Below are 12,748 nucleotides of genomic sequence, written 5' to 3'. Positions count from 1 at the left end.
AATTTATTCAAAAAATATAAATAACGACAAAGAAATTAATAACCGCAACATGTAAGTGTAAAAAACCCCAATAACATTATGATTTGTACATTTTCAGAATGTGCTTTTTCTATTTTTAAGCAAAGAAAACAATCTTAAGTTGTCTTTATTTTTAAGTTATCGTGCCGTGATTTTTTCCAGTCCGGCCCACTTAGGAGTAGATTTTTCTCCATGTGGCCCCCCATCTAAAATGAGTTTGACACCCCTGGCATAAGGCCATGTAGGTTTGGATTAGAGATATGACAGTCCCGAACGAGTCAAAACTTTTGAACGGCTCTTGTAAGTGAACAATAAGAACCACAGCTGCAAATCGTTTAAACAAAAAAATGTTCTTAGTAATTGCTCTGCGGTGGATTTGTAAAGTAGTTCAGGTGTACACACACCCGGTAGGGTAGTACAATTTTGTATTCACATTTGTATCTTGTACCAATGTTTATTCTAGTTTTAATACTTTTATATTCATATAGAAGTCGTATTCTCATTTCTTATTTGTATATTTTTTCTGTACTTGTAATCATGTTTGCAGTGACCGTACTTACATACGAGTATCGTTCTCCATGGAATAGATTTGTGTGTTGTCGTTGAAGTTTTTACCTTAGTAGTGTGGAGAATGCATATATGTTTAAGAGTTATTTCTTTTTACATAGCCATGTTTAGAGTATCTAGTACTTTTCCTTTGTATATTCTACCAGTTTCTTTAGATATTTCAGATGCCTGGTTAGTGTCTTAACCTTGGAATGTGAAAACAACCCCCACGTCTCTCTCCTTATCAGTGTTGCGAGGGGCTTTCTTTGTGTGTAAGGAGTTGGCTTTTCCGTTTGAATGTCAGATCAACTGGAGTAGCCGGTATGAATGTACTGGTTAAACTGATCTGCTAAAGCTTTAGTAAAACTTGAAAATATTCCTATTCTGTCTTGATGGTCCTTCTTACTCAGCATATATGTCATCAAAAGAACTTGGGCTTGACCAGTAACTTAGATTTCCTGGGAGGAAGAGCTGGTCGACGCAACAGGAGCTTGCTACTGGAGATGGGATTTTTGAGAGATTTTTGCTTAAAAAAACCAAATAAAAATGAACTAAATATTTTCTGTTCTGTGCATCATATTCTAAGTCAGGGATTCTCAAACTGTGGTACGCATACCACGAGTGGTACTTCATCTACTAATACGCCAAAGAACTCTGTAAATAAGTACTGTTTATGGAGTATGATTGTTGATATTTTTTGGGGGATTGTGTGTAATGTAACATGTAACACATTTTTAAATAAAATCTCCGCCTTGTTTTTAATGAATACTTACCCAACTGTGCTACTGTATTTCAGTGTTGGTCAGTATGGAGGTACTTGAAGTGTTTTCTGAGGTGGTACTTGGTGTACATTATATTGTCATCTTGCTCTTTAAGCCAAGGTACCACCATTGCTTAAAAAAACATAAAACATTATACCACCTTCCGTATGACCTGACACTACCATGTTGGCAAAATACAAGAAGACATTATATTACAATAATTTTATTATATATGTAATAATCTAACTCCCAAACCATTCGATCAAACATTAATTGTGATTCACTGTCATTTCCAAGAGCCATAACAGACGCAACAATTTAAAGTATCACACATCCACCCATCCATCTGTTTTCTACCGCTTGTCCCTATCGGGGTCGCGCGAGGTGCTGGAGCCTATCTCAGCATGTATGTGGTTGATTAAGATACAGTTACTATGATGCTGTGTTCCAAATTTGGATTATTTACGGAACTTGTGTGAGCCAATGGCTTTACATTTTGCTACATATATATATTTTGCATTCTATTTTAGTTACTTTATTGAGTTCATAACCCCCTGGCGTTGTTTTGTACTGTTTTTGTACTATTTCTGTACTTGTTTTAATTATTATTTTTTCTTGATTGTATGTAAATGTTGCATATTATAAATAAAGCGGTAAAAATGGATGGATAATAATAAAAATAGAAAAAAAACTACAGTTTGTAGTTGTACATTTGGCCAGCAGATGGTGTCTTGTGCGGAAGCATGACTGTCCATCCATCCATCCATTTCTACCGACTGGTTTCATGTAAATCAATTCGAGTTTGATTTTTTACACACATATGTGATATAAATTGCTACATGCACCAATCAAATATTATGATATATGTCTTAATATTTCTTGATTGTATGTAAATGTTGCATATTATAAATAAAGGTTTATAAAACAAAAAATAATACAAAAATTTAAAAAGCTACAGTTTATAATTATACATTTGGCCAGCAGATGGTGTTTTGCGCGGAAACATGACTGGTTTCATGTAAATCAATTCGTGTTTAATTTTTTCCACACATATGGGATATAAATTGCTACATGCACCAATCAAATATTATGATATATCTCTTATTATTTCTTAATTGTATGTAAATGTTGCATATTATAAATAGAGGTTTATAAAACAAAAACAAAAAATAATAATACAAATTTAAAAAAAAGCTACAGTTTGTAATTATACATTTGGCCAGCAGATGGTGTCTTGCGCGGAAGCATGACTGGTTTCATGTAAATCAATTCGTGTTTAATTTTTTACACACATATGTGATATAAATTGCTACATGCACCAATCAAATATTATGATATACCTCTTATTATTTCTTAATTGTATGTAAATGTTGCATATTATAAATAGAGGTTTATAAAACAAAAAATAATAATAATAATGAAAATTTAAAAAAAAGCTACAGTTTGTAATTATACATTTGGCCAGCAGATGGTGTCTTGTGCGGAAGCATGACTGTCCATCCATCCATCCATTTGCTACCGACTGGTTTCATGTAAATCATCCATCCATCCATCCATTTTCCACCGCTTATTCCCTTTGGGGTGGCGGGGGGCGCTGGAGCCTATCTCAGCTACAATCGGGCGGAAGGCGGGGTACACCCTGGACAAGTCGCCACCTCATCGCAGGGCCAACACAGATAGACAGACAACATTCACACTCACATCCACACACTAGGGCCAATTTAGTGTTGCCAATCAACTTATCCCCAGGTGCATGTCTTTGGAAGTGGGAGGAAGCCGGAGTACCCGGAGGGAACCCAGGCAGTCACGGGGAGGACATGCAAACTCCACACAGAAAGATCCCGAGCCCGGGATTGAACCCAAGACTACTCAGGACCTTCATATTGTGAGGCAGATGCACTAACCCCTCTGCCACCGTGAAGCCCTCATGTAAATCAATTCGTGTTTAATTTTTTACACACATATGTGATATAAATTGCTACATGCACCAATAAAATATTAGGATATATGTCTTATTTCTTGATTGTATGTAAATGTTGCATATTATAAATAAAGGTTTATAAAACAAAAAATAATTAAAAAATTTAAAAAAGCTACAGTTTATAATTATACATTTGGCCAGCAGATGGTGTCTTGCGCGGAAGCATGACTGGTTTCATGTAAATCAATTCGTGTTTAATTTTTTACACACATATGTGATATAAATTGCTACATGCACCAATCAAATATTATGATATATCTCTTATTATTTCTTAATTGTATGTAAATGTTGCATTTTATAAATAGAGGTTTATAAAACAAAAAATAATAATAATAATGAAAATTTTAAAAAAAGCTACAGTTTGTAATTATACATTTGGCCAGCAGATGGTGTCTTGCGCGGAAGCATGACTGGTTTCATGTAAATCAATTCGTGTTTAGTTTTTTCCACACATATGTGATGTAAGTTGCTACATGCACCAATAAAATGTTATAATATATGTCTTATTATTTCTTGATTGTATGTAGATGTTGCATATTACAAATAAAGGTTTATAAAACTAAAAAAAAAAAAAAATAATACAAATAAAAAAAAGCTACAGTTTGTAATTATACATTTGCCCAGCAAATGGAGTTTTGCGCAGAAGCATGGCTGGTTTCATGTAAATCAATTCGTGTTTAGTTTTTTATACACATATGTGATACAAGTTGCTGGATGTACTAAACAAACATTATGATATATGTCTTATTATTTCTTGATTGTATGTAAATGTTCCATATTATAAATATAGGTTTATAAATTTTAAAACAACAATAATAATACACATTTTTAAAAAAAGCTACAGTTTGTAGTTATACATTTAGCCAGCAGATGGTGTCTTGCGCGGAAGCATGCCTGGTTTCATGTAAATCCACTCGTGTTTAGTTTTTTACACACATATGTGATATAAGTTGCTACATGCACCAATCCAATATTATGATATATGTATTATTATTTATTGATTGTATCTAAATGTTGCATATTATAAATAAAGGTTTATAAAACAAACAAAAAAAATTATAATAAAATTTTTAAAAAGCTACAGTTTGTAATTATACATTTAGCCAGCAGATGGGGTCTTGCGCGGAAGCATGACTGGTTTCAAGTAAATCAATTCGTGTTTAGTTTTTGCCACACATATGTGATATAAGTTGCTACATGCACCACTAAAATGTTATAGTATATGTATTATTATTTCTTGATTGTATGTAGATGTTGCATATTACAAATAAAGGTTTATAAAACAAAAACAAAAAATAATAATTAAAAAATAAAAAAGGTACAATTTGTAATTATACATTTGGCCAGCAGATGGTGTCTTGCGCGGAAGCATGAATGCCATCCATCCATCCATCTTCTTCCGCTTATCCGAGGTCGGGTCGCGGGGCCTGGTTTCATGTAAATCAATTCGTGTTTAGTTTTTTTTCCACACATTAGTGATATAAGTTGCTATATGCTCCAATCTAATATTATGATATATGTCTTTAACTTAAAAACTAAAGGGTAGGCTATTGCTATTTCCTGCCCTTTGGTGACGTCATATCCGGTTTCTCCATGACCGTCGTAGAGCAATGGCGACGAACCGGGGAGATCCTACGAGGTGGTTTTTCACCCGGGAGCAGCTGGAAAACACACCGTCTCGCCGACACGGAGTGGAGCCGGACAGGGAGCTTTCTTACCGGCAACAAGCGGCAAATCTGGTCCAAGACATGGGTCAGAGGCTAAATGTGTATCCTTATGAAACCGAGCGAGGCGACGGGAGGTAACGAAAGTCGGACATAATAATCCTGGCGAAAAACGAACACATCTATTTTTAAACGCCATTACTTTACGTTGGAGTGTCGTACTTTAATGATGTATTTAATTCGCAGTTAAACCAACACGAATATTTCTGCTAAACCAGGCGTAAATGTAGCATGCTAACTGGCTAGGCTGTGGGTTCTTGTCCATTAGGCCTGTGAAGCATGTTTGTTAATATTACGTCCACCTGTTGGATGTTCAAGTTACCTAATTTTAGATGAATAGAGTCAATTACAAACGTCTTATTTGCTATTTCATCGTCCCTCTTTACTGATTTGACGCTAGTCATTTTAGCAGCGTCACATATCTAGCAACGTGCTGCCCCTTTTCTTCATAGGACTGAAAAAAGGACATATTTTGACCCACTCAACAATGCTATCATTTCCTTGACCCACACCCCAGCTCTCAACTAACCATAAATACAGCAATCGTTTACATGCATAGATTTTATATGCACCACTCTTTCACCAAATTTCACAGGAATGTAAGTACTCTATCCTCTGAAGGGGAACTGCACGTTTTGGGGGGAATTTTGCCAATCATTTACAATCCCTATGCAAGACAGTAACATACTTTTCTTTTTATGCATTCTAACTAGAGATATCCGAGAATGGCTTTTTTGCCCTGCGATGCGGTGGCGACTTGTCCAGGGTGTACACCGCCTTCCGCCCGATTGTAGCTGAGATAGGCTCCAGCGCCCCCCGCGACCCCAAAGGGAATAAGCGATAGAAAATGGATGGATGGATGGGCTTTTTTGCCGATATTGTCCAACTCTTAATTACCGATTCCGATATCTACCGATATATACAGTTGTGGAATTAACACATTATTATGCCTAATTATGTTGTGATGCCCCGCTGGATACATTAAACAAAGTAACAAGGTTTTCCAAAATAAGAGAACAACTTCAACTCAAGTTATGGAAAAAAGTGCCAACATGGCACTGCCATATTTATTATTGAAGTCACAAAGTGCATTATTTTTTTTAACATGCCTCAAAACAGCAGCTTGGAATTTGGGACATGCTCTCCCTGGGATAATCCTGAGACCCACTATAACTATGGGAAATACTATACTTTGACTTTCACAAAGTGCATTATTATTATTTTTTTTAAACATGCCTCAAAACAACAGCTACAAAAACAATGAAGGTACACAGCTTCAGTCCAGAGTATACTAGAGCAATAAAGTAAACAATAACATAGTCCTCCTTTAGTGCAAGGCGGCCTGGCATACTGTATAACAGGAAATTATAAACTGGGCTCAATCTGCCCTCCTCTAACGTATTCGTATGAGTAACACAAATGTGTTGCAAGCGAGTGGTGAGTGTTTGAAGTGGCCTAGCAGTCAGCCAGAGCTTCTGAAATGCTGCGTTGAGACAGGGCACCTCCGTTCACTGCAAGCTGCTTTCGGTGTTTGCTTTTCATCCATCTTCCGCTTGTATTCATCGTGTATCTCCTTATGATTCTTGAAGAGGTGGGAGATCAAATTGCTTGTATTAAAGGAAGACGTCTTGGTTCCTCCTCGCATAACCAACTTTTTGCAGTCATTGCAAATTGCCAGTTTTTTATCCGTCAGACACACTTTAAAATAACCCCAATTCATAGACATGGTGTCGTTAGTGAGTCACAGAGCGAGCTCGCTTGTTAGCCACGGCTACAGCACCGGCAACAACACACTCTTGTTGTTGTTATGCTCCGCTTGCGGCGGTTTGATGAGGTCATCAAGAGTCGCCAGTAAACCTCTCATGCTGCAGTCGTCAACTCATGTGTTGTGTGTGGGAGAGGGGAGTCAGTCTTACTGACTGTAAGACGCAACTGCTCTGTACTGCTCCCTACGTCCGTGTTTTACCGGATATGTACCGCTCCGTACAGCGGCGTTTTAAAAAGTAATTAACTTTACTTTTTGAAACCGATACAGATAATTTCCGATATTACATTTTAAAGCATTTATCGGCCGATATCGGCTGGCCTGATATTATCGGACATCTCTAATTATAACTCGTCAATAGATTCTGGCTATTTATTATTTATCTATTCCGCCTGTAAGGCGCTCTCAAACATCCGAAAACCTCCACCAATTTAAATACACGTAAGTATATATGTAACATAGTAACAGGCACATTCATAATAAAGTAATATTTACGTATTTTGCAAATTTTTAGCATACGGATGGCACATTATTTTCACAAACGTATCAAAACACTTACTGTACAATGCTTGCTTTTACTGGGATGCGGATTGATGGAACGTTCATATATTTCCGTTGAGATGAAATAGTCATTAGGTCGAAGGGTTGGGAAAAAAAGGTAGGTGCCTACGAGCATCTTTTCGTGTCTTTCTCTGCATTCCCGGGTCTTAGTTGGATGTCAAAGTTGACCAACTTCTCGGTTCATAGCAACAATCTTCTACTATCCAGGTGAGAGGCATGATTTATAAATTTAATTAACTTTCACCAACCCACAGGCGATCCAGCAGCTCACCGGCAGATGATGTCAGTACAGCAGCATAAACATAGTTGCCTCTCTGTAATCAATGTGCCACTAAAAGTAGGTCCTTAACGTTAGCGCTTTATAATATATTCAGGTGAATTTTGGAGTATTGTTTGTGCTTTTTGGATGTTTTTTCGTTGGTTTCATGGTCTCAATTGACACACTGAAGTCATGGCTCCCGTTATCTCTATTGTTAGCTGACATAACTTTTTCCGAGGTAGAATGCATAAAACAAGATGTTCTCTCATAAGGCAAAATTTCCCCAAAAAGTGCAGTTTTCCTTCAATACATATACAGTTTTATTTTGATACCACATATTTCCGCAATTTTCTATATTTTGTATTGCAGGCAATATCTCCTACAACACTGTTTTTGGCTGCCAAAGTGGAAGAGCAGCCACGGAAACTCGAATATGTGATCAAAGTTGCACATGCCTGCCTCAACCCTCAAGAATCTCCTCTTGACACTAAGAGTAATGTAAGTTGGGGATCTTTATGTGAAGCACTGTGTTTTTTTGCCCTGCATCTCGTCGTTCCAGTTCATTCGTTGGCCATGGTTTCTCAATGTATAACCTGTGCCATTCCCTTTATGATGGGACCATTTTCCCTACTCTGGCCTGCTGTTGGTGTGGTCCAAACAGCTACAAATTATTCCACATATAGTATAATGGCCTCTCTGCTTTCAGTTTTGGTCATTTAAACTCAGTTGTTAGGTGAGCTAATAGACTCATTACAATTGTTATGTAATGACTGTCTATCAAACTTCAGGCATACCTCCAGCAAGCTCAAGAGCTGGTGATACTTGAATCCATAGTGCTGCAGACCCTTGGTAAGTAGTGGTGTCCAGAGTGGATGATGCTATGAAAGAGCACTATGACATAACCAATATTGGCTTATCATACTTTAGGGTTTTTTTCATATTGATGACTGAGTTTAATAGTCACTACCTGTGATTTGTTTATATTGGAATTTTTTACCATAAGAATTGTTAACAAGGTGACATGTTATTCTCTCTCTTTTTGCAATTAAGAATGTCTTGAATTGACATTACATTATTTACATTGTACCATCATTTTTTAAATCTTGTCACACTTTTGCTTTATTTAGACCTGGGCAGATAATATTTTGCTGGACTTACAAATTATTGCTGATAAACAATATTATTGTCAACATTATTTTGAGAACAAATTAATACCGATGTAATGATAATACATATTAATAATGCAGTTATACCTTTTCAAATGCATTTACCGGTAATTGTATTTCTCGTATATAGTAACATTGTAATTGAAATGTAAACTTTTAAATGTTCAAGTTAAATAAAACAAATAATAAAAGTATACTCTGTCACGCTTATTATTGTGGTATTGTTGAGTGTGCTCAAAAAGCACAAAAATCTTTTAACTAAGATAGGTTTCTTTAAATAACTAAAATAAATAGACACAGAATATACTTTCCTGGCAGAGGAAACATCAAATATTGTTCTGGCTTCATGAGAGCCATATGAATATTTCATTTTAATTTTTAAATGTTTTAGAATGTTTTTTAATAAATGCAACCGAGGTAATCACTTCGCTTTACTTTGTGTTTATGTGACGTAACGCGAGTTCACTACCTGTTGAAAACACAGCGTTTCAACTTTAAACTGATTGCTCACTTTGTGCAAAGACAGCACAGCCTTTATGTTCAATGTGAATACTGTTTCTTAGTAGTTTAGACAGTAATGTGTTTATTCAAATTCAGACTGAGGTATGACGTCTTTTAATGGGGAAATACGTTAATGTATCTTGTTTTCATGTTAGCATATAAGCTAGCTATCAAGCGAACGGTACATCATTTTATCTAAGTGTGGTTATCAATAACAGTTTTTCGATCATTTTTATTTATTCCGGTATTACTAACCGTCAAGAGTTTTACAGCGGTTAATATTGTTTTCTTGTTACAGTTTATGTGCATGTAGTACAAATGCCCGGAGCTGCTGAAACCGATGCAAAGAATGACCGCTCTTGCAGCCCATAAGCACGCATGCACACTGCTATTGTCGAGGCTGGCAAAGTTATCAAGCTCATTTTCAGTTTCCGTTTGATTAATTCATTTATCCAATATATGCCCAGGTCTAGCTGTTTTGTGACATTTTTTTAGTCATTCACAGAGAATACCACAACAACTGACGTGATTTCTCCATATCTCCGTTTACATTACTCAGTTAAACACTCTTGCAAGTGTTATGTTCTGGGAAAAAAAGTAAAGCACCAGAAAATAAATGACATGTCACCTCCCAACTGTGTGTCTGTTGAACTCACCTGTCATGTATTTTGTTCCAGGCTTTGAAATTACTATTGATCACCCACACACTGATGTGGTGAAATGTTCCCAGCTAGTGCGAGGTAGAGGCTTCTTTCTTTTTTTTCTTTGTGCCCTCTGACTCTACCCTGCACCTAATAAATAGCTGGAGAGGGCAGTGAAACCCTGATGCCTTGATGTTTGTATTGCCCTGTTACGGTTCGCTTTTAATTACCCTTTGACTTTGTTTTGTGATTGTTTGTCAACACCTGCAAAGTACTTACTTGACCAAAACCAAGAATACCGGTAGATTGTAAACATTTGGTGAAAGCAAAATCATTGATTTTTCCCCGATTTGTTTCCCCCTCATTTTTAAAGTAACCAATAAATACAAATGACAGAGATAATTCAAAACAAGTTTCACTTTTACTTATCAAAAACTAGTCATTTGAAATTACACTGCAAACTCTGCATCTGAGCAAAATTCTTGAATGTCTTTCCAGATATAGACCAGATATAAATTGCATTAGTATTTAATTATTTTCAAAGAACAGAATTAAGAGCTTCCTCTGGGAGGCAATACTTATGTGTTGAATAAAATACATATGTGTTGAATAAAATACCTATGTAAACAAAAATGTAGAATTGCACATTGCATGCAAATAAACTCCAATAAATACATTTCATTCCATTAATTAATAAATAGTAATGATAAGGAATCAAATCAATAGTGTGCTATCTTAAAACTTTTGTCTTGAATAAAAGACAGTATAGTACAATGTATGCAAATAAATTAGTAAAACATTGTAAGGAGTACAGTTTTAGTGTATAAACGCTGGCTTTTCCATTGTATGTGCACCACATCTTGGCGATGTGCAGAGGGGCTGGTTTGGTGATCGCTATGTGCATTGTGCTCTTTTTAATCATGCATGATACCTTGTGTATTTGATTCCACCACATTGAGTTGCTTTTCCGCTCGAGCGTGTTCATTATTACGGTCTTGTTTGCCTCTTAAAGAGTTGCATTTCTGCCACTCGGCTGAATGCTTCTGTTTCAGATGCTGGAATAAATTCGTTGAGCTGCTTAATTTTTTAAACAAAATTTGCGGCGTGCAGTCACTTGTTCAACGCCTGTTGCCGCAAAGCTAAACCACTGACAGCACTTTTCATTTCCTGGGAACAAACTTCTTGCTTTCGTTCGTATTAGCCGTGGTTTCCTAGGCATGTGGAAGCTCCTGGGGGCAAAAAATATGCCTAAGCAAGAGGAGATTTTTTTTTTTTTTTATCCTTTTTAATTTATTGCTAAAAAACAATTTATTGCCCAGGCGCAAAGAAACAGGCGGTCACTAACCCAAGCACCTATGTCACTCATGGTGCTAACAGCAATACCAACAGAAAGGTAACACACAATGAAACACGCTGTGCAACTTATCTACTGTACCATACAGACATTAGTTACGCACTAACATACACAAAATGTTACACCACACATGGAAAGGAATGCTGGGTAACCCATAAAACTGTTTCACAACTGAAAATAATCATTCCGGATTTATGGCGACTTGTGAAAAATCTAGCAAGTTTTTATTTTCTTATTGGACCATTTGAGACTGACATGAAAGCATGCATTGCACTTCTCAACGAGCAGCGGGCCCCTGCTCTGAGCCCCTTCCACGAATCTAAAAGTTTCCAAAAGCAAGTAACTACAAAAAAACGGACAAAAGTATTTTATTTGGAATTTTAAATGTTTAAACTTTTGAATTATTTGCTTACTTTGTAAAGTGTCATGGCAAGTTATTCAAATATAATTGGAGAACCACTGATAGGTATATGGAGAACCACTGAATAGGAAGGTAAATGGAGAACCACTGAATAGGAATATAAACAAACAGAATGCAAATAGCTTACAAATTGAAAGTTTTCTGTTGTGGGTAGTCAGATTATTTTGAGTGTTTGTATTCTGTTGGTACTGTATACGAATTATAACTATTTTCCTATCTTTTGTCTTCCTGTCTCCCACAGCAAGCAAGGATCTGGCACAGACATCCTATTTCATGGCTACCAACAGGTTGTTATCCTGCCCCTCCTTTGTTGCACTTTGACTGCACACCATTGCTTCCTGTAATGCAGGGTACCCTTTCAGTGTCCAACGGGCCCTACTTGCACTGGTGGTTGTTGGGACGCTTGCCTACTCCCCTCACTTCCCCTCAAGGGAGCGGGACGAGGTTGGCTTGTAGCGTTACCGGCCCCAGTCGCAGTGCGGTGTATTGTACAAGGGACCATGTGTTGGCACCGATGGGTTGAATGCAAAATGCGAAGTGTAGTGGTGCGCTTGAAACCCACATATTTTTCGGTTGCGAAAAAGTGCAGAATTCTAAAAGACACTCTGGTAGCCTGAATAGCCGCTAAAGATTTCACAGATGTAAACATTTCTCATAGAGGCCCTTCCGGTAAGTACAGCAAAGTATTTTTTCTTACTTATCTTTCATATTATTTTGCTATGCATATATTGTGTCGTATGATTGTCTGTAGATGCACAAGGTTTTTCTGATTGTTATGCAAATACTATCATAAAAGCTGTTGCATTAAATGTCTTAGCTTTCATAAAGTCAATACCCATTAAGGACCTGCATGCTAAGAATGCTTGTATATTCTGTAGGCAAGTTTTGAGCATCTCTTGGCATGTACTATATGAAATTATTTTACATAATTCAGGGTTTCCCCCAGAAGGCCAGTATACCTGTGGCGGTCGGGGAGTGGCTCGGGGTGTGGTGGGGGTGTACTATGACATATAATTTGCATCAGCTGTGATGATTGATGCATTAATTTTC

The 12,748-nt window shown here is 36.8% G+C and overlaps 1 protein-coding gene across 2 annotated transcripts in view; it reads left to right on the top strand.

Moving 5' to 3' along the window:
• The first annotated feature begins 4,884 nt into the window (after nucleotides 1-4,884).
• LOC133574354 (cyclin-T2-like) overlaps nucleotides 4,885-12,748 on the top strand; it is a 26,320-nt gene continuing 18,456 nt past the window's right edge. The window contains exons 1-6 of one of the 2 annotated variants that reach the window (XR_012049252.1): nucleotides 4,885-5,074; nucleotides 5,548-5,629; nucleotides 7,985-8,113; nucleotides 8,404-8,464; nucleotides 9,960-10,022; nucleotides 11,940-12,367. Coding sequence is in view for 1 of the 2 variants with exons in the window: in XM_061926514.1 (XP_061782498.1) it covers nucleotides 4,917-5,074; nucleotides 5,548-5,629; nucleotides 7,985-8,113; nucleotides 8,404-8,464; nucleotides 9,960-10,022; nucleotides 11,940-11,985 (539 nt within the window). In the remaining variant the exon portion in view is untranslated. The remainder of the gene's footprint in view (nucleotides 5,075-5,547; nucleotides 5,630-7,984; nucleotides 8,114-8,403; nucleotides 8,465-9,959; nucleotides 10,023-11,939; nucleotides 12,368-12,748) is intronic. The other variant, XM_061926514.1, reaches the window with a different exon arrangement.

This window comes from Nerophis lumbriciformis, linkage group LG31, assembly GCF_033978685.3.
Source record: "Nerophis lumbriciformis linkage group LG31, RoL_Nlum_v2.1, whole genome shotgun sequence".
Lineage (NCBI taxonomy): Eukaryota > Metazoa > Chordata > Actinopteri > Syngnathiformes > Syngnathidae > Nerophis > Nerophis lumbriciformis.
Note: the sequence above shows the minus strand (reverse complement) of the source record. Positions and strands in the feature narration are given on the sequence as shown.